Here is a 27,940-nt window from a genome sequence, read left to right on the forward strand (position 1 = left end):
ACTTATAAATATTTAGATGGAAGTCATTTCAAGAATAAATCTTAAATATCTATGTTCGATTTGTAAGGACAAAGATTTTTAGTTTCCAGCATAAAAGTTTGTGTTCAATAGCATTTTTGTCATTTTGATGTTGGACCGATAAAAACATCGCATTAATTTATTCCATGAAATTTGGTAACAAAAACTTAACTCCGTCAAGCAGTTGCCAGCATAAACTGCAGGACCGTTTTTTTCGTCTTTTATAACCGTTTTCCTCTTTTAACTATGATCGTATCTTGAGCCGATATTCAGTATCAAAAACCAACATTTGTCATGGACGGCCCAAATACCTAAATTGAATCATTTCGTTCAGGTCCACCTTGCATAAAACCACAAGCAGCATCATTTAGAATCAGGGAATATAATAATTTACTCTTGAGCAGTGATGAAAAGGCACAGCGGACATAACGGCTTATGGCCATTGAGACACGCAGGCCTCACTGCCACAACAAGATGCCAGCCCAAGGTAAAAGTAAACTACTTATACGGCACATGCACTCTTCGGGTGCTTCTTTTTTATTTTTTCAGATATAAATGAATGCACAAGGGGCATCGATTCATGTAACAAGACGTCATCATATTGCACGGACAAAGATGGAGATTTCTGGTGTCGTTGTAAGACGGGTTATAATCAGGGTGCAAACAACAAGCTCTGTGTAGGTACGTTATTTTAGGCTATTTTCACAATGACTATACCAGGTAACTTTACGTGCCAACACTAAAAGGTTGATCCAGTATAGTGTGACTTAGCTATTTGCTATCTATTTGAATAGCTAAAATGTGTCCTGCTCCCAGGGGCTCCTGGTCTTCCCAAGAATTGAACTCCAAAAACAATGGTCCAGTTTTGTCATTAAAGACTCTCAAGAAAATTAAAGCATGGGTTTTTTTTTCTTAATTTCCTTCAAATGTTGAGGGGTGGTCTATATCTTGAAAATTAATAGCAGTAAAACTTGAGCAGGATAATGAGTCTAAAAAGTTACGCAATTCAGTTGAAAAGAATATGCAAATTAGGTCACGTGACCTTGAACGGCCATTTCGCACGAAAAAAACTTAAATTAGAAAAGGCACAAGTTTATAATAGCAGTCAATCAAAGAAATTGCTACCAAACATGTCACTGTTATGCTTAACGACTAAACATTTGTGCCTGGGTTTTGTTGAATACTTTATTGAAAGAGCAAATAAAAGGATTTTTGTACTAATGCCCAGTTCCCTTATCAAACGGTTTTCGAATTTCGTCCCTGTCTAAAATATTAACTTAAAAGGCCCGGCCGCCACAGAATGATATATCTGCAAGTCTCATCACTATAACGATAACTGCCACTTCCAGAAAGTAATGAAAGGTGATGCCATTTTGCCAAATAGAACATTTGAGCTAAAAATAGCCTTGATAGGTCACGTGACAATTAATGTCTTCAACCATAATTCAAAGTTGTTGAAGTTAAATCACGGAAGTCTGCCTAAAAGTTATTTTGTGTTACTGATTGAAAGCTTAAAAATTTAGACCACGCCCTCTGTTTTTGAGGAATTTAAATAGAAGCCAATACCTTATTTATGCTATATTCAAGTTAGGCATTGAATCGATTGTCGTCTGTTCTTACGGAAGGCAGGGATGGACATGGATTAAAACTTGAAAACTATGGGCCAACTTTTTCAAATTTTAATGATTTGCCTACAGGAACCACCCAAATTTTAATATCATGGCTAGTACGGGCGATAAACTAGCTAATTATCGGGCAATAATTCTTAAATTTTCTCATTTATCGCGCGATAAACTGACTAATTGTGGCGCGATAATTCAAACTTATCGCGCGATAAAATGACTGATCGTAACTATAACAAAATTGTCAAATCTTATTGGCTATCAACTGCCCTAATTTCAGCCTTAATTAGACAGTTTAATAGGACAGTACGCGTCATCATGCGCGCGCTTAAATTTTCACTGCTAGCAAAACAAAATTTCGAATTTCGTGTGTTTTGATTTAAAAAATAGCCTATTATATCACAAATTTTGTTAAAGTTATGATTAATTGGTAACAAAACTTCGTGTCGTCCAATTCGGTCTGTAATCATACTCGTGATTAAACAAATCGGACTCCCGCTTCGCGGTCGTCCGATTTTGTTAATCACTCGTATGATTACAGATCGAATTGGAATCCACTCAGTCCTGTTACCATTACTAATTATCGCGCGATAACTTAAGCAAAAAATATATTGTTATGTCCCTTACGGGCCACCGTAACTTGCTGCCTGATAAATTTTTTATATCTTTTTGATAACTCTACAGGACTACATTTTGTGTATTGGCCCGTAAAGGCGACGACCTTAAACAGCAATATTCGCTTGTCATAGCCCATTTAAGCTTCCTTTACTGATCTTCACAGCCAGATAACTTATAAATTCTTATAAATTTCACTTTGACTTTAACCACTCATTTTGAGGATTTTGTCTATCCTACTTAGCCGTAGGATGCGGTCCTCTAGTCACTCCCATTGGTGGCAAACTGGAGCCTGCGCGCTGCACTGGAGCAAACTCGAACTTCTACGGTGACAAGTGTGTCATGAAGTGCCAAGTGGGATATAACCTTTCTAACATGTCACATGGAATTCTCACCTGTGGCAGTAAAGGACTATGGCAGGGGACCATGGGAACTTGTAATGGTAAGAACAACCCGCCAAATGCCACTCAAATTGTGCAGCGATTACAGTTTGCCAATTTGAAGGCGAACTTGAGACCATAAGAAACGAGTTTGTCCACCTTTTGTTTCTTCCCTTATGCCACTTTTTTCTGGTCCTCGAATCTCTTTACTTTCTCAAAATCAATTCGCGGCAACGCATACACTATCAGCCTGCGAACAGGCTCTCCGTTTTGGTGGAAATGGGGTTTAAAGTCGCGAGGAGAAGGTGAGGGAAAAAATGGAATGAGTTCCTTTCGCTGCACCCCCCCCCTCCCCTCCCACCTCCAGTTTTTTCGCTTCTACTTTTTTTTCTTTCCTACCCCTCTATGGAGCCTAATCCCAGTCTAACACTATATTTCGTCGGCATGAAAAAATATACGCCAAGCATTGCTGGCTAGTTGTCTTAGTGCATGTTAAACTAACTTTGTCTGCTTGTTTCAACAGCTGTCACCTGCCCACAACTTTCCGCTATTTCAAATGGAGGCTTACTACCTTCATCATGTACGTCATCTGGTGGCAAATACCAAAACAAGTGTTCGTACTATTGTTCCAGCGGTTACACTCTCCAAGGTGGTCAATTCCGAGTGTGTCAAGAAGATGGGACCTGGGACGGAACCGCTCCTACTTGTAAAAAACGTACAGAATATATTTGTCTCTTACTCTTAAGCTTCGATTTTTTAAATATTTTTAATATTATTATTATTAAAATAGCTTTCCTTTATGATTCTTAAGATAATAAATGAAATGATATGTAGGCGAGAAGAACATAGAAAAACATTTTGAGTTCTAGATGGAAATTGAACCCACGGCCTTCCGTATAATAGTCGGATGCTCTAACCACTGAGCTACTGAGAACTCAGTGGTGATCAGGTCAATTGTGGGCTGACATAACTACCGCATCGCGTAGTCACATAGTGTCAAGTGAACACACGATATTAACTGCATCGCGCAGTCACGTAAATACTCTTTCTCTCTTAAGGTACCCGGAAATTTTGCCAGTAAATTTCTTCATATTGGCAAGGAAGATAGCCTCCAACGCAGACGTTCTTATGGTGGATTTCCACTGTCGCGTAATTTTCATTACGCGACAGTGTAATTCCTCCTTTAGACGTTCCTCTTCGTCACATGTTCCTTCGCTTTTTCGTTGGGGAGGATTGTGTGACGAGCCAAACATGGGAGGCTACAAGGAAGAGCGTATCTATGAAATGGTAGCCTGTACACAGACGTTGTTTTGTTTTTCTTTTCGAAAATCAACCTTCTCTACCCCCAACTCCTAATGCTCTAGTTGTCAATAAATCCCCCACGGATTATATTGTCATACGCGCGCTCAACGATCTCTTAAGAGAAAACAGAGGGTCTTTGAACACGCTAATGAAATGGTGGGTTGCTTGGTTATCTGTAAATCTTTGGGGTTTTTTGTGTATAGCCATAAAAAATTCTCTCTGTAAAGGTTACCAGAAATCTCAGTTCAAAGGAATATTTTTATTGTTTAGGTGTTAGGTCTCTTAGGGCCGTACTGATTATAGGACCTATTAGTTGTAACAAACTCCCGGAAAACGCAGTCTGAAAAAGTAATATTGGCACTCTAAGGCCCGGTTCAAACGTCGAATTTCACATGCGCCGAACTTAACGCGAGAGTTAAATGCATGTGAAGTGCGACGTTTGAATCAATTAAATTCGACTGTTTAAATTAAATGCAACGTTTGCCGTATCTGCGACTGAAACAGTCGAAGATTCGACTTAGGTTCGACTTTTGAATCAAACGTCGCATTTTACATGTGCCGAACTTAATGAATGAATTTTAGTAAATTATTATTATATTACTGGGAATATTGACAGCGAAGAGAGTTAAATTCGACAGAGTTCAGTGAGTTAAATTCGACGTTTGAATCAAATTCCACATTTAGCTATTTTAGCCGACTAAAATAGCAATTAAATTCGGCACATGTGAAATTCGACGTTTGAACAGGGCCTAAGATTAGAATGCCATACTGATTAGTATTTTCCAATTTGTGACGACTACTTAAGTGCTAAAAATGTTTGGTCGTTTTACGGCTCAAGGTTCTGAATTCCACTGACATCTCTTCTCCTTTGGCATTGTGTTCAGGGTTTGTTTTACATTATAAATAAACCTGGCTTCAGCTTGTGCATTAGTACTGCCGAAACTGGAAAGTGAAATTTTTTATTAGTGTTTCCCACGAAACAGTACTTGAGAGCGAAATAAACAATAGTCCTTGTTTGGAAAAAAATTAGCAAAGGTTAATTGTGAAAATTAACATTAGACAGCTTTTGCTGATCTATGATTTACAACTGTCTTCAATATTTGAAAATTACATATTGGGACTTTTAATTGTGGAGAGAGGTGAATCAGATTCATTTTTGACAGAGTGTAACGCCGTGATAATAAAAAACAGCTGTGTCTTTGGTTTTAGTTGTATCTAAGCCCTGGATCAGATGCCCAGATCTTATAACACAGGACTTACTCCTAGGAAAATCAACAGCTGACGTCAGCAGTGTGTGGAAGGGACCCACGTCAAACGTTGAACTTGCACAAATAACAATCAGTCCACCTGAAATCTCCTCTAGTTACCAGTTCCCGTATGGTACAACAAAGGTCACGTGGACTGCAAGTAACTCTGAGGGATCAGAAAGTTGTTCAATCTTTGTTATCATCTATGGTAACTGAATTTTTTCGTCATGTCAATATATATCTATATATACATCTTAGTGTGCCGCGCGTTCAGTATAACATCAGTCCGTACCTTCATTTCAGCAATCAAACGTAGTTTGGTCCCGATATACTACTGTACAGGAACTGTTCGAAGGCAGCAAATATTGCCTAGAAATTTCTAAAGCTCGGGAAAGGCTAAACAATTCAGTACAACCATTCCTTTAGTTCCATTCGTCTAAGATATTCGGAGTTTTTCTATTAAACGTACGTATAAGATTTACAGACGTTGTGTTTTCCACATTCTATTAGCAAGATGTTGCGATCATTGTTTAAAGAAGGTCTTTTGAAAATTAAGGTACAGTCTTTTTTACACGGTACAGAGACAAAAAATCCCTTACGTTTGAACGTACCGCTACTCCATGACCTCGAGCGTTCGACTGGACCCATCGATCATTTTAGCTAACACTTTCGGATGAGAGGAAAAAGCCACCTAAAACTTTCGAGAAGACCATAGCAGGTAAATATTTTTAACGGCAACTTCAAATTAACCAAACATGCTTCTAAAGCAGAGATAAAACCATTTGAGACACTTTTGACGTATTTGGAAACATTCGCTAGCGCCCAGCAACGGTTGAGTCGGTTACTTAAATCCAGCTGTTAATTTTGAGGAATGCGGCACTTTTTTATCGAACGAATGATATGTTATTCATAACATACGAAAGGTCGAAAATTCACCTTTTAAGAAAATGGAAGCATCAGATCAACTGTCGCAAAGTGCGGCATTAAAAGCGAAGATGAGCTAGACGAGCTACCGGCAGCTAATCTCAGTTTTTTTGGAACTTAATGTTATTTTGAAAAGAATAAACACTGAAATTCAAGTACACGATCGATACGAAATTTTCTGTTTTATTTAGATAAGGAAGCTCCAACAATTTCAAATTGTCCTCAAAACATTCACGAAATAAGCGGTGGTCCCAAGGCTGTGACTTGGGTAGAACCGACCGTCAGCGACAATGTGAAAGTCAAAACAGTGGACAAATCACACTCTAGTGGTAGCACCTTTCAGCTGGGAACCACTTATGTCACCTATACCGCTGTGGATGATGCAGGAAATAGTGCCGAGTGCAAATTTGTGGTGCAGCTCCTACGTAAGTTAACTAGCTCATCGCAGATATTTTAATCGTTTTGAATGTGCATATGTAGCAATAAATAAACAGGGGATGATTATCATATCCAACGATATGTCAAAACGACTCAAAGTTTGAGAACGGAAAACCTTAACCCTAAGTCGAGTAGACAACTCCAGTTTAGTTTAGTTTATTGATATTGTACATATGACTGGGAACAATGCATACATATATGTACATCTATGTACGGAGAACTCATGGAGAGCGAGGCCATATACGAGGTTCATATTTGAAACGCGTCCTGCATACTGGGAGGTCATAGGTTCGAATCCAGTCTGGTTATTTCACCTACCTGGGTTCCTCCAGCTCCATTTAAACGGGCCCTTAGAAGTTTTCTAACTTTTTTGTGCATAATATCTTAACTGAAGGGTTGGTAAACAAAGCTGTTACTCAGAATTTTAAATGTGGTATCAAGTCCTGGGGATAATTTTTTTTATACAAACAAGTTTTCTGACTGTTTGGTGAATGAAATCAGTACTAAACGGGATGTGTAAACAAAATATGTTACTCAGTTTTTTATATATGTGATATCCTTGCCATAGGGCCGAAGTGTTCCGATCCAGACGGTCCTGTCGGTGGCACCAAATTATGCAGCTCGTTTGGTGGCAATAATTTCTGCACTGTGACGTGTAATAGCGGAAGTCAGCTGTACAAAACAAGTGCACTTTTCTGGCAGTGTGACACCAGTTCTGGCACCTGGACACCCAGTGATCGAATTCCTGATTGCGTTGGTAAGAGAAACCACATAACAGTGTTTGCAATTTTACTATGGGGCGTTGTCACGTAACGTCACATCCGCTATATTGGTGTTCCAAAACAATGAAACGGCGGCCATGTTGGTGTCCCAAACCAGTCCTCTGGGATTTGAATTCCTTTCTTATGCAAACGCTTTCTTTTTTTTAATATAAATTTGCATAGCTGCTCGCCACGTGAGTCAAAGCGCTCTATAGAGCGTTTTCACATGACGTCAAGGCGGCCATATTGGTGTTCCAAGACAATGAAACGGCGGACATGTTGGTGTTCCAAACTAATCCTGTGGGAGTTGAACTCTTTTCTTATGTAAAAACTTTCTTTTGTTCCAATAAATTTGCATAGATGCTGGCCACGTGAGTGAAAACGCTCTATTCCAAATTCTAAAATTTGTGACTTAAAGTTATATAGTTTTTTTTACATGACGTCACGTCCGCAATATTGGTGTTCCAAAACAATAAAACGGCGACCATGTTGGTGTTCCAGACATGTCCTCAGTGAGTAGCATGCGAACAGCAGACGCATTTCCGGTCGTCGCCTCTCTCCCTATTTTTCGGAAGGAGAGAAGCGACGACCGGAAATGCGTCTGCTGTTCGCAGGCTATCAGTGAGGGAATTGAATCTCATTTACAATTGAAAATAAAGGATAGCCGGCAAATTGTAACGTCTTAGTTTACTTAGTCATTTGTAAGACCCTGAAGAAGAAATGCTGTACACTGCCTTCCAAAATATTGGCAAATCACATTCCTTACAGTAAAATTAGCCTTTCCTCTAGATCTTTCCGTTATAAATGGCTGATTAGATCCTTTGTCAGGATCCGGTGCCTCTATTTTGTCACTGCGGTCCTTGCTTCCAAAACTGAATGGTTTATAGGGTCTTGAGTCTTGAACAGGGTAATTTAGTGTCTTGAACACGGCGTCCTTTTAGACTTAAATGGGTGTGATTGTTGGCGATGAGCGGTCTACATTCAAGGTACCAAATTTTTTTTCCAAAAAAATAAATTCCGTGATGTGATGATGTCTTGTCTTAAACAGGGTATCGAAATGAACAGTTGTTGTCTTTAAGAAATCAGGGTTTGATGGCCTCTGTGGCACACTTCTACTCATGATACTTTCCTTAAGTGCCCTACCCGGAGCTTTTAGTGTTGTCCAGAACTGCAAATATATCAGTGGACACGTTTTCTCATCCGCAACTTTCACTATCACTTTCTTCTAATTCAACCAATGAAACTTCTAAGAGTTTACACTTTATTGCAGTAAAGTTGTCCCACAAAAAGAAAACAAACAAAAAAACAAATAATAAAAAAAAGCCAAATAGGAATTACCTGTAGTCATTTGCATAATCCTCCCAAAATAAACTTTTGAAGTGCGTTCCAATACCCCCATCTGAAATCACTTGAGAGAAGACAAAGTAAATTGCTTAATACAAAGTCGTTTTGGGCTTTAAACCCTTTCATCAGAACAGACCTCAAGATGTAGTGAGAGTGCCTACTTCACTCCTATTCGTATTTCTCCAATTCAATTTTTTAAATTTTTCTATGACAACATTTTTGCAATTGGGTATGTATTGCTATGTTGTAATAGGCCGTTTGGCATCAATTTGCTACTAATGCCCGGTTGTTCGAAAACCGATTAGCGCTTAACCCGGGGTTAAATTTAACCCGCGTTTCTTTTTCTTGTGTTCAAAAGCATTTTCTCAGAAAATTTTCTCTGTTAATTTTAGAGCTTCCAATCATCAACTTGTAGACAAAAAGAATTAAAACTGAAACGCTTTTAAGCTTTCAAATCTGAATAAAAAATCTCGCACTAACCCCGGGTTATATTAACCCTGCTTTGATCAACTCGGCCCTGGATCCTTCAGGGATTTGCTTTCTTGCACAAATTAGGGTTTTTGTTATTTCAAGGAATTACCAAATTTAAGCATGAAAGTAAAAAACGAAATGAATTATGGTCCTCTCGTGACGTTTCGTGCAAATGGAGTGCCCATTATATCCAAAAGTTAACAATTTCTGAGTACAAATGTTGTATCCATTACAGAGGCTAGCACTAAAGATCCAAACACCGCATGTCAAGAAAATCGAATCGAGATGACAGTGACCAGTTTCGTTGGGACCAAAACATACTGTGGTAAGTAATAAAGTTGATGTTTATAAAATCTAGTTGAACCAAACACAAAGCTAATACGCTGGCTAATAATACTGGCACTCAAAGTGAACGTAGCTGTCGCCAAGCGCTGGGAATTAACCTTTATACGGAAATGCCAGTTGGTCGTTTTGATTGGCTGAGAAAGTAATAGAGAGGTTTTTCAACCCCGTTTTTTCAAAACGAGGATTTGTAATGTTTTTCACTAAAGCACCATTGGCGGATGCAGAAGATTTTGGTAAGAGGTTTCAACTAGTGCATACGATTGAAGGAATTACTTTCTGCATGTCTTTGCACGCTTTACTGGCTTTAGTTTCTAATTCAAACCAGTCTCCTATCCCTTTGCTATCATAGAAGGCCTTTGCAGGACATGTCTGGTCCCAGTTGTTCAAAAGTTGGATGGCGCTATCTAAAGGATAAATCATTATCCAGCGGATAAGTGTTAGGAAACTGAACCAACTGGCGTGCTTTATCCACCATATAGATAGTGAGTTCATCTGATGGATGGCGTTATCAACCTTTTGAACAACTGTAGCCTGCTGGTTAGGAAACAAATCATCTAAAACATGTCTCTGATGTTGTTAATTAATTTCGTCAATTTGAACAAGAGCCCCATGGTTGAAAGGCTCTGTTACAGTGCAAAGTAATTTTCTCTTTTAAAGCACAAGAAGGAAGTTGTCTTTGCGACTCAAGGGTTGTAATTAGTTTATTCTCAAAGCAGTTAGTCAAGTACTTTTGAAAATCCTCTGGTCTAATAAATAAGGTGTCCGTGGGGGTGGGGGGGGAGGAGGGGGGACTCCTTATAAGGGCCTATACGGGGAGGCTCCACCAGAAGGGGTACCTTTTTCAGGCTTCAGGTGTATGAAAGGGTCGGGATTTCAATAGTTTAAGTATATGAAAGGGTATGGAAATCTGTCATTTTGGTCTATAAGAAGGCCCAAAAGGGCTAACGGGTAGTTGTAGCTTCAAAAAGTTGAAAAAAGTTCCGGTTTTGTCGGTGATTGATTCATATTTAAAAGACAGTCTATGTACAGCAGTTAAAAGGGATAAAGTTCTAAACTAGTTATGTGAAAGGGGTACCATTTGTCAATAGAAGATACACGAAACGGGCACCTTTTTAAAAATTGTATGTAAAAGGGTAAGGGGTTGGACCTCAGGGCAGAGCCCCCCTGTATAAAACTTTGTTGAGTGCCCCGGGGGGTGTTCGGACTCCTCCGACCTTGCACCTTAGAAAAGTAATGCTCGATAACATCCAAGATCGATTTATTGAACAGATATAATATTGACATCTCTCACAGCTAAATGTCCCACCGGGACGTACAGAAGCTCCAGCACCGACTGCAGCCCTTGTCCCGCGGGATCCTATAATGACCAGCAAGGACAATTAAAATGTACTCAGTGTTCCGCGGGAACTTCGTCACTACCTGGAGCCAAGAGCGCCTCAGATTGCAAAGGTAAGTTTCTCTTACCCTGGGCCAGGTTGTTCGAAGCTGGGTTAAGACAACCCAGTGTTAGTGCGGACTTTGAACTCAGATATTAGAGCTTAAAATTCAAATTCAGTTTAATTCTTCTTGCCTACAATTTGATGATTGGATACTCTAAAAAGAATACAGAAAATTATCCGAGAGAGTGTTTAATAACATGAAAAAGAAAGCCGGGTTAAAATTTAACCCCGGGTTAGTGCTAACCGGCGTTCGAACAACTGGGCCCAGGTGTATTAAGGAGAGGGTCAATTGAGGCATATGTGAAAACGAAAGGGGGGTGGTCTATCTACAGTATTTAATAACAACAACTAGCTTTATTTGCATTACCTTACAAGTACATGCAAAATTGGAAAAGCTATTTAGTCGAGCTTGCTTTAGCAGAGCGAGACTCTAAAAATGCAGTGTTTTTTTTTTTTTGTCGGTGGGACCTAGTTTGTAGGCCACGCGTTCCTAGCGAAGACCGTGGAAACTGGGGATAAGAATCGTGACGACTTTCACTGTAGGCAATTAAAATAGTCTCGTGATGAGCATGCGGTATATTTTCGGCGATGACTGAAATGACGCATAAAAGTTTGGCAATGATGTAACTTTAAACGAAGCCCTTGATTTTCGTGTCATTATGCACGACATGCAGGCATATTAAAAATGAAATTTCCCCAAGTAGGATGAGAAAATATTATAGCGTGGAAATCCTATTTTGTGGTGTTTTAAGGCGTTACGTTTCTCAGAATATTGTCGCAGTTACTGGAAATCTACGGTTAAATAGATTCACTCTTGTTTTATGTATTTAATTGATAGATTTTCGCAGTTGTTAAGATCTGAAGTCGTGTTGCACTTTATAAATACTTGAGATATCAAGTATCCACTGTCGCGTAATTTTTACGTGCGTATGTGCGTAAAATTTACGTTCGCAAATAAAATAGAAGCAATGTATGAAAGGTCGCACGTACAATTTTGTAAGCGTAAAAGTAGAAACTCGCTCAACTTGACGTTTAATCTCAACACTTTATATCTTGCCTCTACATTATTTACGTAATTAAAATTTATGTGCTTTAACGTGCGGAGCCAAAAACGCGTCAGTGGAAATCCACCCTAACGTTACGTATGTGTTTATACGGGTAGCTTCGAAGTTGACTATCCGCGCACTCTACTTGCAGCACTTCAGGTCCATAGAATAGAAATCCCATATCGAGCTTTTCCGGAAAGGGTTGGTCCTAGAATTCTATCGCTTGAAAGTGTTGATTATTTTGGAACAACTGATCACTTCAGTGGTCGAAAAAAAAAAGAACAATCTTAATGAGCAAAACTTCAAGGTTTACTAAAAAATCAGGATCGGGGATCGAGGAATCAGGGATCGAGGATCGGTTAAAAAGAACTTGAAAATAAAATAAATAAATAAATCGTGGATCAGTGGTGATGTGGGCCGCAGATTGTAGATAAATTTCACAGAACATAGCCCTGTTCGCTGTACTGAACACTACATTCAAGTAAACTATAATCCGAGTCTATCTAAGTCAGTGATTGTTTTGACGAGAAATTGAAATTTTCCTGGAAAATGAAACGCTTTATCCCAGTGATACTGTGATAAAATGTATGCTATGTACAACTCTAAATATTGTACTCTGAGAATGTGAGGAGATATTAAAAGTAGATACTAAGCAGCTATGGAAAATGTAATTACTTTCATGCGATATTGATATCTTATAAAACGGACAACAAATAATTCAGCAGGAGTACTCCCAAACTGAATTAACTGTGTGTTGTATAAGGTTCTGTTAGACTTACACATTTTTCCTGTACTGAACATATACCGTACTGAGCCGTATCTTAGTCCACTACAAAGAAGCTATGTATATTTATACTGACAGAGTCATGGGCTCCTGATACCGATAAAAATCATCGTTCAATTTTTGAGTGTCAAATCCCTGAAAGAGTTCTCCTCAATAGAGCAATATCAATATGTAGAAGGTTTTCAAAGGTTTCACACCAGTTTGAAGCTAGGATGTTCGGCCTGTCTCTCCTTGTAATTTTTACGTTTTGAGCATTTACATTATGACATATAACACTCGTTTTGTATTCCAGACGAAAAAGTAGTATAACAGCACCGGCGCCTTTGACAACAAAAGTTATCTCCAAGCAAGCGAGACTCAACCCTACTAAGAGCGTTCTTGTTAAAGATGAAGAACCAAAATTACATCATAGGGCAATTAAGTTACTTTGGTAATAATATTTCACGAAGATCAAAGCAAGCTGAAAAATATTTCATGAATTGTATATTGATAATTGAATAATTAGAGGAGTTCAACAGTTCATGGATCAAAACGTTTACCGTTAAATGAGTAACATTTGGAATTAGAGTCTTGACTTTTATTGTAAAATTATTCCTAATCATAGAGTATGTAGGACAACGAAAAATAAAGCGAACTTCGTCTTCTATTAGATTGTCTCCACGAAAAGGGCAACGCCTATTATATTTCGTAGTTTGATTGTATCTACCTATTTGTATCATCAGTTTTTCATTGCTTATTCGTAGTTTTACCGGCTAAAGTCCTTCTCCCAGCTGTTCCTCTCGTAAAGTCTAAGTAATTAGAGGTGGTATGATCGGTTATAAAAGATCTATAAAATTCAAGTTTTTGAGAATGTCGAAGGGTGTTTTGCCAATATGACATACCGTATACTACTGTTTCATTTTACTTACGTAGCTTTTTACCATGGCGTTATCTAATATATCAGGATTAAAGTCAGGTAGGTTAAAATATCCTGACATATTCATCAAATGGGAGTGGAAGCTATTTTTGCAATTACACAAGTCAAATGAAATTACAAAAGATTGTTTGACGAAAGATTCTTCATCTTTTGACTGAATATACAAAATGTAGTTGGGAATTTTTTGATTGATAGTGATTTTTAGAGGAAAATGACCAAGTTCTGTCTGCTCTACAAGCTATTTAGAAGCCTTGTTGTTTACCTCCAAGTAACGTTTGCAAAATTGAAGGTGTGTCTTTTCGATGTGTGAGCCGTCCCAGGTCTTAAAATCTGGTTTGGCAAACACTTCCCGGCCAAATTCCGCTGTTACATGTAAGAATAGGGGAGATCATTATAGTATCAAATACTTTACAGGCAAGAGCTGCTTTTAGTTTGCTAAGATTCATGTGTCGTCTCAAGCTGAAGAGGGCATGAAGAGCTTTCTCCTTGAGATGTTCACGTGACACTGAGAAATTTCCCGACGAGGACATTTGAGTTCCTAAATAAGTGTACTCTTGTACAACATCGATAATCTGATTATCTAAGAAAAAGCGAAATTCATCATTTTTCCTCACACCTTTATGAAAAACCATAATCTTATCTTCAAGATAACGAAAAGAAACGTTGCCAAGGACTCACACTTGACAAGCTGAATCCAGTTGACAAGACTTTGTCACCAATCAGTCACGTTACCGTAAATGATATCAAATTTCCTTATTTGTTTAGGTTAAGCGCACTCTAGTTTAACACAAATTGACGCGCAAAATGAGGCTTGAATGGTTTCATGAACTGGGTATTCTACACGAAGCCAATAGGCCATTTGTACGATGACATCATTTTACTACTACGACCAGAATCCTTCAGGGTTTTGCTTTCTTTTGCAAATTAGGCCCTTTGTTATTCAAACCTCACTGGGATTACAAAATTTAAATATGAAAGGAGAAACGAAAAGGATTTTGGTCGTAGTAGTAAAATGACGCCATCGTGCAAGTGGCCAATTGGAATGCGTGTCCATGTCACGTGACCAATGAAAAGTGACACTGTTTTGTCATGCAATAACCGTCAAACCTTGATGTCGCCCTTCAATTACATTTGAAAAGAGGCCTTAAAAGTAATATTGCAAAAAAAAATTTCAGAGAAGTTAATTTTTCCTAGTGTGTAGAAGCCTTTAAAGAACAAACCGGAAGTTAAGGATTTTTATTCAAATGCATTGTATCTTTATTGACTTAGTATTTTTATTGTCATGCGTTTTACACATAAACCTCGATCTGGATCGGATGATCGGGGCAGCACCATCCCATGTATTGACGTTAATAAATTGATTGACTGATTGATTGATTGATTGAAGTGGTAGCGTGGTAGGTTACTATGAGAACGCTATTGTGCATAAAGCTCACTTGATCGTATGTTGTTGATCGGACGTTTTCTTTCAACGATAGACCACTCCGCTTGACTTCTTTACAGAATAATGCGTGACCCACTCCTTAACTTACCTGAGTAATTGATCTAAAATAATTCCATCTACGTTGATGTAAAGGAGTAATACCCCGTCAAAATATCCAAATGCGCTTACCCATTTTTCATGACATGCTGCTGAATTGGAGCGTCTTAGCGAACAATTCTTGCAAGGACCACTTGAACAAACAGCAGCGAGAAAAAGCCGAATCTTGGTGTAGATCAGGATCAGCAATATAGAATATACAACACTTAAAGTTGAAGGTAAGGCTGATTGGCCGGACAGGGTAAGTAAATGAAATTACCCATCCATAGCTGTCCGATCTGCCTTGCCTTCAATTTTAAGTGTTTTGGAGCATCTTAGTTTGTCAGAACAAGTACGAAGTCGCAACTTTACAGGATAAAGGCTAGAACTAAGGCTTATGGAAGTGGATCTTGGTTCTTCAAATTTGAGTTCGTACTGCCGGCTGTCTAGGTAGAGTTGCTTTATTTAATAGCTGGCCATGTAAATGCAGTTGACATAGTCCAGTTTCGAATTAAAAATTACCGGTGAATACAAACATTAACTACCATTCAAACAGGGTTAGCCTCGACGTAAAGTAAAATATTCAGAAATTTCTGCGAGTTAGTGTTTAAAATTTGAATATACACAATAGACAAAGTAATAAACAGGTCTTTTTCTCTTTGGAATTTGAATATATCATTTCAGATGGAGGCTAAGCCTGTAAAAAATGCGTCTTCACGTCTTCGATTCAGCGGTCGTCGCCAACTCGACACTGGACTGTTAGTAAATAGCCGAGTCAAAATGTGCGATACACCTTCCTCCTCCCAGTTAAGTCCTTGTATATTTAAGTGTTTAATTAATTGTTTTATTTTACTCTTCTAGCTGTCTGCAGTGCTGGACGGTTTTCTCAGTCTGGACTGGGACCAAACTGTCAGTATTGCCCACGCAATACCTATCAGGACAAAGTCCAACAAAAGAGCTGTACGCCATGTCCTAACGGCACTCATACTCTCTCACTGGGCGCTTCAAAACTGGCTGAGTGCGGAGGTTAGTCAACTAATGTACCAAGTCGACTGTAGATCGGACAAAAACCTCTGCCGCCCTTAAGTGAGTGTTTAAAACCTGTCATCTGTCTTGAGGAATCCTACCAGACCAGTTGCTAAGAATCCAGGGTCCCGTTTCTCGAAAGTCCCGGTAATTAACGGGCCCAGATATCTGTTTTACCGTTGCTGTGTTTACGTTAGAGACCTTAAAATCCTAAGACAAGGACGAAGACAAGAACGACATTTTCTCAATAATAGACTAAGCAGTGCACGCGCTTGAATCAGCGTCATTTTGGTGGGAAAACTTGGTAGCCGTGGTCATTCAACTACGAATTTTAGCGAATTTTAGCGTGGCGGGAGCAAGTTATCAACGGTTAGAAGTTTTATCATCATACGATCGGGAGAGCGCTTAACCTTCTTTATTGAAAATAACCGTGCTAACTTTGCTGGTGAAAAAGAAGTGCAATAAAACTTTCCAGGGTGTATATAGAGGAGATTACACGGTGGCGAGAAGATATGAATTTATGTTCGAGTGGCAAGAACGATATCTCACGAGTGAGCGAAGCGAACGAGTGAGATATTGTTCTTGCCACGAGAACATAAAATTCATATCTTCGAGCCAACGTGTAATGTTCTTTTTATTATATGGAGAAACCAATTCAACAAAAGCAAGAAGGCGGGAATCGTGACGTCATTGAACGATACGACACTCACAAAGGTGACATACGGAAAATACGCCACTCAGGTCCCGGATGAAGTGGCGTATGGAATCTACGAGTGGTTTAGTTCCCAGTAAAACACTCTCCTCCATATAATCATCATAGAGGATATTACACGCTGGCGCGAAGATATGAATTTTATTTTCGAGTGGCAAAACAATGTTTTACGAACGAGCTCAGCGAGTGAGTAAAATATTGTTTTTGCCACTCGAAAATAAAATTCATATCTTCAAGCCGCCGTGTAATGTTCTTTTTATTATATAGACAAAAAGACATCGATAAAATAATAGAGGGAAATGACCAAAATTACGTCATCGATAAACTCACGTGTGACTGATTATGGAAAATAAACCACTCGGGTCCCGGATGAAGTTTTTATGAATTTTACGAGTGGTATATTATCCAGTAAAACACTCGTGTCTGTATAATAAAATTCTTTAGAATACGCGAATTAAAATAACTAATCTCGTCCTCGTAGTCGTACTCGTCCTCGAATCTAAAGAGGCTCTATTCAACAAAACAAAATAAGCAGGTTTGTTAGGCTAACACTTGCGCCGTGATCTCTCCACAACTTCTACTTTATTCTACTCCGGTGGGCAGACCGTAATTTCACTTCTGTATCACCTACATAAGTCACTCAAAAGCAATCATATCATATATAGGCATGTACGTCCCTCTCAACTGCCGAGAAACCTCTAGTCGACCACGGCCATTTAGAAGTATACAAACTGAGTACGCTATGTACCTTAATCTTTTACTCGGTCTGTTTTGTGTTTATTTTTGTTATGAACATTTGATTGCGCTTTCATAGACCCGTGTTTTGTTTTATACGTAAGGATATCCTATAAAAAAAAACATGTTTAAAGACTAATTAGTCATTCAAAATCAGTGTCCCATCCCATCCCTTCATCCACGTTTCTCCAACCTCGCAACCAGGGCCTTTCCCGCCCCTTCCAGTTTTCGAGGAAAAATACCCTGGGGATGTCTGGCCCGGCCGCTTGCATTTTCTAAAGAAAAAATACCCTGGGGATGCCCCCCTTCCATTTTCTAAGGAAAAAAACCCTGGGGATGAGGTTGCCAACTTAAACCAAATACACCACTTTCGATAAGTATTAAAATTCAGGGCCCAGTTGTTGTTTGAAGGCCGATTAGCGCTAACCCAGGGTTAAATTTTAACCTGGGTTTCTTTTTCTTTTATTCAAAAGCATTTTCCCGGAGAATTTTCTCTCTCTTTTTTAGAGCATCCAATCATCAATTGTAGGCAAAAAGAATACAAATAAATTTGCTTCTCAAACTTTCATATATGAAATCAAATTTCGCACTAACCATGGGTTAACTTAACCCTGCTTTGAACAATCCGGCCCAGCATGATAGCGACTCGTTATCATTTGTGGGAAGGAACATTGCGTGGTGACTCAAAGAACGGCTGTTGTAGACTAGATTGGCTCATGTACGTGAGTTTTGCCCACTTCACACTATTACAATCTAACTATTAGAAAGTGTTTCATATGTAAAATAGAATCATTCTATCATCTGATTCACGAGGAACATAATAGAACCACTTAAGGCAACAAATTTCTGGCAGTGAGCACCCTTAAGGTCTATCTATAATAGCGGGAAGTGGGATTAGGTAGGGGCGGCACCAGAGATGGAGCTTGTATTCCCGCTCGTGGTTCATCCCTTCTGGGTAGGTCTGTATTCAGTATACAATTGTGGCCGGTAAAACATAAAACATCTCCTCTATGCGAAGAGAATTGAAGGACACCAAAAATAAAATTCGTCAGGAGCCATACGCTAGAGCGTGTAACCCCCCCATACTTAACCTATGCAACGGCGTTTTCACAGATCAAGTTATTTTAAACATCATTTTTCAGCACCTTTTCCCGCGAAAATGGAAGCATCTTTCCGTATACGTGCGCATCAGTAGTACAATATTTGCAAAAAGAAGAGGTAAATGCTTCCAAAATATCAGGAATACTTTTTTCTACTGTCCGGTTTTTAATGCATGACTGATTTTTAAGACAAATTTGATATTCAAAATTTGCAGGAAAATCGATCTAAAATAAACTGGTCTGTGATGAATCCGTTGCATGGCACAAGGGAGTTACTGGCTCCGAGTTATGGGCTCCAGAGTGCTTGTAATTGGTCAATTCACTTTGATTTAAATCTGTTTTTAGCGAGGACGATAATAAACAGAATGGAGCCATTGGTATCCAACATTAAAGAAGGGGAAACAGTGTCGGTTGACTGTTATGCAAGTGGAATCCCAGCCCCTGACTACTTCTGGAAATTCTTAAAAAACATAACGGGTAAGCAGACATACCAGGTAGCAGTCATACCGTGTAAGCACTGAGATATATCGGGTAAGACGACATGCTTGCCCTCGGGTAAGCAGACATACCGGGTACCAGACTTAACGGATAAGCGGAAATAACCGGGTAAGAAGACATACCGGGTAAGTGGACATACCGGGTAAGCGGACACACCGGGTAAGCAGACATAAAGGGTAAGCAGACGGGTAGCAGACATAACGTGTAAAAAGACAGGGGGTGTTTACATGAGAAAACTCTCATCGGCGCGAGCTTCATACCGGGATGACCTTTTGATGTCGTATCCCGTTTACATGCTAACTGGGTCATTTCATATCTCGTTATCTGAGGGTACACTTTATGTCAATAAAATATACGTGTGATTCAAAATCGCAAACATTACGCATGCGCCACCCGTTCCAGTCCACCGTCAGACCGATTTCACACCGAAACATGTGGTTGTTTCTTGTTTCGCGTTTACATGATACCTTTGCGAGTTTTCGTACCGGAACGAAATTGTCGCGCCGGTACAACAACCGGGGTGAACTCACGCCGGGGTGACTCGCGCCAGCGTAACATTTTGTGGTGGTATCATGTAAACAAATGTAGAGCCATGAGAGGGAACCGGAGTGAACTCGCTTCGGGGGGAAAGTGGCCCCGGTGTCATGTAAACACCGCCTATATACAGAGTGGCAGATATACCAGAACAAAATTGCTATTCCTCCAAAGTAAAAAACGTCTTCTGATTGGACGAAAATGTGCCATCTGCAATGTGTCAAGACAAGCTGTCAAATTTTCAGCTGTTTTCTTTTTTGTTTTTCCTTGAAGCCAGTCATTAACTGTAAGTCTTGTTTTCTAGTGCCACGCTAACGGCATTTCATTTCTTTGAAGCGAGTTTCCTTGGCAAGATGTCCCAGGCCGACATTAAAGACGGCAGTGGTACGCTGATTGGCTCCAAGCTGACTATCACTGGTGCTACGTATGAGAACTCTGGTTCATATGAGTGCCGTGCTACTAATACACATGGAGAGGACAAAAAAATTGCACAGATTAATGTGGCAAAAGTGAATGACGTCGGCTCTGGCTCCTTGGACGAGCCGTTTTATTAAGGTACGATTTGCCTTACCTCTCTCCTCCACCGCGGCCTCTTTGTGTGTTAGTAAGTCTGGGGAGAGTTAAAAACCCCGGGGGACGATGGGAAGAGGAAAGAAAGGAAGAAAGGCTCCTCCCTTTTTTCTTTTCCCATCGTCTACCGCAGGCTTACAATTTTTAATATTGGAATACCCGACAGGAGCCTCTACGGAAGAGAGACCTTGTTTATTTCAAACAATATAGCAACTAGATTAATTACAAATTAGAACTTTGCCCGACAGGAAATGGGAGTGAGGAAGTGACTTCATTGGATGATCATACATGCGATTTAGCGATGTAGATGCCAGGTGCTGGCCCAACGAGATACACCCGCGACTAAAAAATGTTCAAGGCCGGATCTGCTTGCATGGTGTCCAAAAAGAGAAAACTTAAGTCAAAAGACGCCATTAGGACTATGCCTCACTAACCCAACAATAACAAAAACATTAATAATATGATTTTTGTCTCTTTTTACTTATAGAAACGTATAGATGCTTGAGAGAACTGGACATGCTGTTTAGGGTAAATCTTTCCCGAACTAGATAAAAGCAAACACTATAACTGAACTATAACATCAGTATTCATTAAAAGTGATTTGGTATCAAGGTTCTATTTGTGCGTTTTATTTTTTTACGCCTGTTAGGTCTCAGGCGCCACTAAGATGCAGAACATCATGGGAAGGATGCTATAAAAAGTAAAGCGTAGCATCGTTCCCAAGGTTTTCTCTAAGCCTTGAGGCTGGCCGAGCCCCAAAGCGAAGGGTAAGGTCCTGGAAACGAGATTGCGTGGCAGTCGAGTGGTGTGTGGTTTTTTAATCCACGTTCATCCACGTGCCCTGAAAAAGGAAGGAGCCGGAACGCGTGGGGACTAGGGAGGTAGTCCCTTTATTCCTGCATTTATTTCAATAGGAGATAGCTTGAAAACTAAGTGTTCATTTTCTGGCTGGGGTCAAATTAAAGTATGATTTCATAGGCGCTTCTCTTCGTCTTTAGTCGATCAGTAAAATGACTGGTCGCTCATCACATATCCATCTCTCTTGAGAATCCCGATGATTTTTCTGGTCGAAAATTAAAATGATCTATCACTGTCAGTGTAGTTCATCGTCGTGGCCTTCGAGGAATGGTTCATGAGGCCAGGGCTAGCCAAATTCCTCAATGAACAGGTTTTTTATGAGAAGAAAATTTCATAAAGATGAATGTCAAATGAGCTTTAGTAAAAGGAAACCCCCGATGTATTCTCTATTTTTTAAGATTCACTCATCAGTTAAAGGCTTTCAGACCTTTTCCTTTTATCAAACTAGGAACTTAACTCTTCCCAAGGCCTTCCCCCTTGCCCGTTTTCTAAGGGAAGTGAAAGCCTGGGTACGAGGCTGACAACGACCCCAAATTTTTCCTTTTCTTGGATGTGCTTGCACTTCTTTGCAAACTTCTTGCACTTGTGCTTACGTCGCTTATGAATAACCCAAGTTAAAAGAATAATTAAAAACACAAAAGAAAAACTGCAAATGCTTTTATTATTTCTTCATTCTTTTTGTAAAAAAAATCAGGCAAGTAGTAAGACACATGCATACCGTGTTCATTATAACTAAAAATGGTACTACATAAAAGATTTCTTTTCATTCTCTAGCAAAAGTTCACTCTTCCTGATGTTTCCTTTGACATATCCTTTTGGCCAGTCAACAGCCTAGGCGACATCCTTAGTGAGCCAAAAATGTTTTTCCTCATCAATGCGATGACAAAATTCGCGCATCACTGGGGTTCCCAAAGTGTTTACTTTTGGATCTTGAACTACCTAACAAGAAACATCATTTTCAATACTTTCAATACATCAATATTAAAGCTTTCTTATAATAGATTTAAATCAGTTTTTTGTTTCATGACATAATATGCAGCCATAGAAAAGATGTAAGCTTTGACTCTTGAATCATCTGCTAACCCAAACAAGAGGCGACTGTAACTAGCTAGCGTTAAACCAATTTTGTAGACGTCGGGGACATCAATGGTGCTGGGTAACTACAGAGAAAGCACAGCAACCAAGACACCCTGGGAACGAGGATTGGTTAGCTCACTGACTGCTGTTTTAGTAGAGCAGCAGTGTGTCTTTGCACAGTACTATAAACGTTTAGCTATTTCGTCTTCGCCAAACGTGTAAAAAGTTCCGCCACTTTGTTTTTGCTGTACCTAAACAACTTCGTCTCCGGGGCTTCTCGGGTGCCGTCCATTTTCTGGCATTAACGCTATGCTATTGTCGTCATTGCTCAAATTTCGTAAACGTCTTGCAAATGTGGTCAACTCTAACTGATTCGAGCCTTCCAGAAATGGAGAAATATTTTGAATGAATAACTTTGTCTTTCACCCCCATTTCTGCAAATCAATACGTCAAAGCAACACGTACCTTAACATTTATCTTCTTCTCTCCTATACCAAGGCAAGCGCTGTAGAAGGGCTTTTTTTGTTTGATTCCATCGGCTCCCTCCTGCTCGCACCAGCCAATTTTAGGCAGATGCAACTCCTCAATGATATTATCGGTCAACGTCACTATATCGCTTCCAGAGTCAACCATGAACTTTACTCTTCGACTACGAATATCCTTGACATCTTCTTTCGGGTGAAAAATGTCAGCTGTGAGACAAAGAAATTTACCGAACCTGTAAGGGAAGTTGAGATACCTACTCGTAACCCAGACGGGAATCGGGGAGATTTTTCGCTGCACCTTCTTTCCCGCCCCCTACTTTTTTAACCTTTCCGCAATTTCCCTTCTTACCCGCCCCATAAAGATGAAAATCGGGGAATCTAAATTCTTAGTCGCTCACCTTCCTCCTCTTAACTGCTCGTGCTCTTCCCAGGCTCCCTCGGCCACCACTTTTCCTTGTCTCAACAGGTTTTGAGCTGTTCATAGCAAAGCAACGCATGGTTCAGCTTGAGATAATTCTGTCCATACTAGCCTGACAAAACAGCTGATCATGACATTCCGCGATACCACTACTGGTTTCGCCACGAAATGACGTCTGACCACACACTGCTGGCAGGGTAGTCTGAAAAACGAGCGCAGCTCAGAAATTTTATACCCAGATCTGGGTAGTGCCTCTGATTGGTAGTGCCGCGTGAGAAATTTGCTTTAACCAATCAGAAGCACTGCCCAGTCCTGGGTAGTGACGCATCATTATAGAATTTCTTCGTTCGTTTCCGTCAGACATAGCCTCGCGGGGAAACCAGGGCGATGGCGTCGCGAAATGCTTGCTGTTTTACCAGGCTAAGTCTGTACCATTCTGTTAAGTATTGCTACTTGCTGTGCATGGTAGTTAACGTTAATTTGCGCGAAGAAATTGTAAATCAGATAAAATTACGGCTTCGCTCTCAAGCATTATTAATTGAACCTAATTGACCAATCAGGCCAATAACCAGAATACCTTCAACTGACACGGATACAACTCTTGACTACCACACAGGTTGTCGAAACCGCAGTCACTGTCAACAACAGTCTTATACAGGACTACGCTCACCCGAACGATCACATTAAACCTATATCTACTTCTAAAATTTCAAACTATAAACAACAGAGATAACTTAAGCTGTTAGAATGAACATGCAGTTAATCTAAACACCAATTACCATCTCTGTTAATCGTCTTCAAATTTTGTCCTTTGAAACTTATTTTGTATTTGCGGTGTTGTTTACACCTTTCTTCAAATTGTGAGGCAATTTTTTTTATCTAGCCGAGCTATGTCACCCAAGATCTTTTTTTTTTGTTTCAAAAGTTTTTGATAATAATAATAATACAGTGGAACCTCTTCTTTGGGACTCCCCCTCCTCCCCCCCCCCCCATTCAGGGGACACAAAATTTTTGTCCCGGATAAATGTTCTCATAATCTTTGTATTTGTCACTTGCTTTATTGAAGAGACACCTCTCTTCAGTGGAAAGGGAGACTTTTTGTGGGTCCCGAAATCCAAGTTTATCTCCATTCAGGGGACATCTTAGCACCCAAAACGTGACTGGCCGCAAAAATCATTTAATCAGAGTTCAAGAGTGTGCACTAGTCACAATGGCGACAGATTTCAAAACATAAACTATCGCACCTAAATCGATGTACTGCACTTGTGGAAATTCAACATACACCATCGCAGAGATAATTTAATCACTTTTTTAAATAAATTATCGAGCTGCTTGAAATAATAACTACTAACAGCAGATTCCGAGGAAGAATAAAAGAAAAATATATTATTTATTGACAAACCCCAGCCCAACCTTCACAACCTGCAGTTTATTCAAGGGACACTTGCCTCGGTAACGAGGCAGTTCCTTGAATGGAGTTTCCACTGAGTGTACAGTGGAACCTCGATATAACGACGTGCTAAGGGACTGGAAAAATTTTCTCGCTATAAAGAGGTTTCGTTATATAGAGGTACTTTTCCATATACCAGTTCCTGTAACTGGGGTAAACAAAATCATTCGTTATACCGGTTACCTCGTTATATTGAGGGTTCCAATGTATTTGATTATTTTATATAGCATTTAGAAAGTTTGTAATCTGTGCAGGACCTAGTCGTTTGCTTACCTTCCCTGTAAAGCCGCCTTTTATGTCCTGGAAGGTCTATGCCCATGTCAGCCAGTGACTGCAGGCTCACCTTAGCGCAAAGGGCCAAACTTGTGAAGCCAGAGGCCTGAAACTGATTAAAATACTGTTCCAGTCCTAAAGAGTGAAGCCACAATTTCACTAGTTCAGGGTCTGAAAGGAAAAATCATCGAGGAGTATTCGACCAGGTTGAGGTCTTCACTCACTAATCTCTTAAGTAAGGAAAGAATAAGTCTTATTTATTTATTTATTTATTTCAATTCTTTCCAAACTTTAGAGGTTAGTGAATAGTTAAGACCTCGCTCTAGTAAAAACCAATCTGAAAAACACTTCGGTGTAGGATGAGACACAAAAAGGTAGGAGTCTGCATTTTCTCAATATGATGGGAGAACTAATAATCTCTAGTATAAACGGAATCCGTGTATGATAATACCACTAGGAGAAAAATTGGCCTGCCTTTAAAAATAGATCATCCTCTCTTTATTCGTCACTCTTACAAATTGTCCACGATACCCACTTTCAGCGCGATTACCGTGTTTTGCTTGAGACAAAATCGTCAAAATTAAAACTTGTGAAAAAAACGGAGTGCGAAAAAAGGAAAACGCGAACATAGCCAACAATAATATTTTTTTTGTGAACAATTCAAATATTCCCGAACAATATGTTTTGAAATTTCCCCCGATCTCCACAACCCTTCACTCATGGATTCTCCCATCCTTATTCTGTATGCCACAGGTTTCGAGAAAAATAGTTGGGACACTTCCACTCGAACGCTGTTTTTTCCGTTCTCGCTCGTCTCCTCTCTCTCCCAATTTTAACTTAGCAAATCTTTTACTCCAACATTGGGAGGACAGGGAGAAAGTAGTGTCCCAACAATTTTGACTGAGACTGTAGTTAAATCTACGAAATTTAGCGTGAAACGGCCCACTCTGTGACGTGCGGCAAGATCTGCTGAAAAGTCTGATGAGTTTCGAAGTGCTGAGTGGTCATGTGTTAAATCTTCTCGAGATTTTATTCGATGTGAAAAAGGCGTCAATTAGTTAGAATAAAGTGATTATCAGTCACAATGCATACGACCATTTGTTATGACATTTATTAATACAACTCGATCCAGATCATTGTTGTCGAACACGTGTTGCATGCATCGCCGCACAGTGAATTTCATTATCTCAGTTTTCGAAGTACTTGTTCATATAAAACAATGCCTGTCCATATATTTCCTTGAAAAAATCAATAACATTGAAATAAATCCATTATTTCACGGCAGGGCAATACTCTGGTTAAAAGCGATAAAGGTGTTACTGTATAATTCATTTGTTGAGTTGGCGGAAATAACTTTTTAAAAAGATGTTAGTTTTTGATGCACGTGTCATAATAATGTTTTCATAAAACAAGTTAATATTTGCATGAGTGCAGAGACCATGCGACACAGCGCTGCTTACTCGGTGTACTCGTAATTTCACTTAAGTCCGATAACAAAGAACAGATAGAATATACGGAGCGTTATTGTATCCGCAAGGACAACTAGTATTATATAATTGGGTTTTCTAGGATTACTCGACCAATGAGAATGGCCTATAGCAGCGTTCAGTTTATGGTTTTCAAGGTCAGTATATTAGAGGTTGTCTTGAGAGTATTTTATAAAACTGATATAGTAGGCCAAAGAATTTACTGCAGGTGCAAAGACTAGAAAATGCTCATATTTAGTGACTCTCAATTTAATTTTTACCTACAAAACTGTCAAGTACCTTTCTGAAGTGCTGCTCTGTAGCTTGATTGTAGCTTTTCATCATGGATAAGCGAGGTAAGATCTTCATTTTCAAGATATAAAATATCGCACACACGGTCATATCCGCGCTCAGAAAAACGAGAGGAAAAGTCTTGCAGACCCAGTTGTTTCAAGAGCTGACTCACACTACCCTCCTCGGATGACATCTTAATTCAGTTTGTAACACGGACGGCACTCAGCAAATTCGTGGCCAGTTGTATTAGTTCCAGTTTTTCTCAAAGGCAGTAGTTTAAATCTGTTGACCGATGACAACTTCACTGGTAGACTCAATGAAATTATTCCTACGTCCTCTGTGCTCGTCACTCAATTGTCAACTATCATTGTGTTTTCAGATTTTTCCTGATTAAAATTACCACTGGACGCTATTATGGCGTTACCTAGCAATGAATAGGCCACAATTCACTTTATCAGCCTTTGCTGCAGTCTTAAGTCTTCAGGTGCTCGAATCGACGGACAGGAAACCTCTATGAGTTATATGTGTTCATTAGAGACTTAGCGCACGTGAGTAAAGACGGGCCAAATCCTATTAGGAGACACTCGTATCAAAGCAAGAACTTTAACAAGTTGCTTTGTAAACAAAGCACCCACGTGTCAGAGCGGAGAAATATCCTACAGCTGAGTAATTATTCCTTTCACGAACTTGACAATCTCACTTCATTTTCAATTGAAAAACTAACCGGAATACCCGACTAATGTCTCTGTCCTGTCAAATATTTTTTCGACTGGGAAGTAACTAATGGATTGAACTTTCTCTAACTGACGGAAAGGCTAAAAAAATTGGAGATGACTGTGCCATTAATCATAACCCAGCCATTCATAGATGTTCTAAACGTCACTTTTTACTGACCACCGCTCAGCCAGGTTGAAATAAAGATGAGAAATAAAAATTTGTTTTCAAATCATTTGTTTTCAACTTAAGTCAGCGGACACCCAGAAAATAGCCTTGCCTAACTACTATCTGTTGCCCTGCTTTCCTGCAGCAAATTTTCAAATTACCCAGTGATTCTCAGAAAGGTCCAGCTTAATTCTGGGAAGCAGATTTTTATGTACTTTATTATAAATTCTTGGAAATACCGCTGTCTTGGAGACTCCTTTGAATAAAACGACTCGACCTCTATAGCAAGTCTGTGTTAAAGATGTCTTCCGAAAATGCAGTATGTTTTATCGGCTAAAGTTTTTTACTACTACAACGGGTGAAATCATAAATAGCATCGGTAAATGTTCAT

At 39.5% G+C, this 27,940-nt stretch overlaps 2 protein-coding genes and 1 non-coding gene across 4 annotated transcripts in view; 1 reads left to right on the forward strand and 2 right to left on the reverse strand.

Moving 5' to 3' along the window:
- Positions 1-20,958, forward strand: part of LOC140947501 (uncharacterized) — a 66,682-nt gene extending 45,724 nt beyond the window's left edge. For both annotated transcript variants that reach the window (XM_073396614.1, XM_073396615.1), the window contains 12 exons: positions 568-699; positions 2,500-2,697; positions 3,159-3,350; positions 5,147-5,392; positions 6,300-6,533; positions 7,115-7,303; positions 9,358-9,447; positions 10,761-10,916; positions 16,033-16,197; positions 19,090-19,221; positions 20,113-20,331; positions 20,834-20,958. In XM_073396614.1, coding sequence (XP_073252715.1) covers positions 568-699; positions 2,500-2,697; positions 3,159-3,350; positions 5,147-5,392; positions 6,300-6,533; positions 7,115-7,303; positions 9,358-9,447; positions 10,761-10,916; positions 16,033-16,197; positions 19,090-19,221; positions 20,113-20,330 — 1,952 coding nt within the window. In that variant the 3' untranslated portion in view covers position 20,331; positions 20,834-20,958. The remainder of the gene's footprint in view (positions 1-567; positions 700-2,499; positions 2,698-3,158; positions 3,351-5,146; positions 5,393-6,299; positions 6,534-7,114; positions 7,304-9,357; positions 9,448-10,760; positions 10,917-16,032; positions 16,198-19,089; positions 19,222-20,112; positions 20,332-20,833) is intronic.
- Trnan-auu (transfer RNA asparagine (anticodon AUU)) lies at positions 3,497-3,570 on the reverse strand. Its single transcript has one exon. It is a non-coding gene; the product is annotated as a tRNA-Asn (tRNA).
- A 968-nt stretch (positions 20,959-21,926) lies between the features above and the next one.
- LOC140948523 (caskin-2-like) lies at positions 21,927-27,144 on the reverse strand. Its single transcript, XM_073397772.1, has 5 exons — positions 26,674-27,144; positions 24,908-25,078; positions 23,165-23,240; positions 22,747-22,999; positions 21,927-22,143 (listed from the first exon to the last, which is right to left on the reverse strand). Exons 1-5 carry the CDS (start codon positions 26,858-26,860, stop codon positions 22,036-22,038), a joined length of 795 nt encoding a protein of 264 aa, XP_073253873.1. The 5' UTR covers positions 26,861-27,144; the 3' UTR covers positions 21,927-22,035.
- Positions 27,145-27,940: the final 796 nt, after the last annotated feature.

The sequence above is a fragment of the Porites lutea genome, chromosome 9, assembly GCF_958299795.1.
Source record: "Porites lutea chromosome 9, jaPorLute2.1, whole genome shotgun sequence".
NCBI lineage: Eukaryota > Metazoa > Cnidaria > Anthozoa > Scleractinia > Poritidae > Porites > Porites lutea.

What these genes read in the sequence shown, in the direction of transcription:
- LOC140948523 (XM_073397772.1), bottom strand. Translation starts at nt 26,860, where the DNA reads ATGTCATCCGAGGAGGGTAGTGTGAGTCAGCTCTTGAAACAACTGGGT. An exon ending in AAGGCGGCTTTACAGGGAAG is followed by an intron (nt 23,241 to 24,907) that starts GTAAGCAAACGA and finishes TGCTATGAACAG; the next exon opens with CTCAAAACCTGTTGAGACAA. An exon ending in GAGCAGTTAAGAGGAGGAAG is followed by an intron (nt 23,000 to 23,164) that starts GTGAGCGACTAA and finishes CTTCCCTTACAG; the next exon opens with GTTCGGTAAATTTCTTTGTC.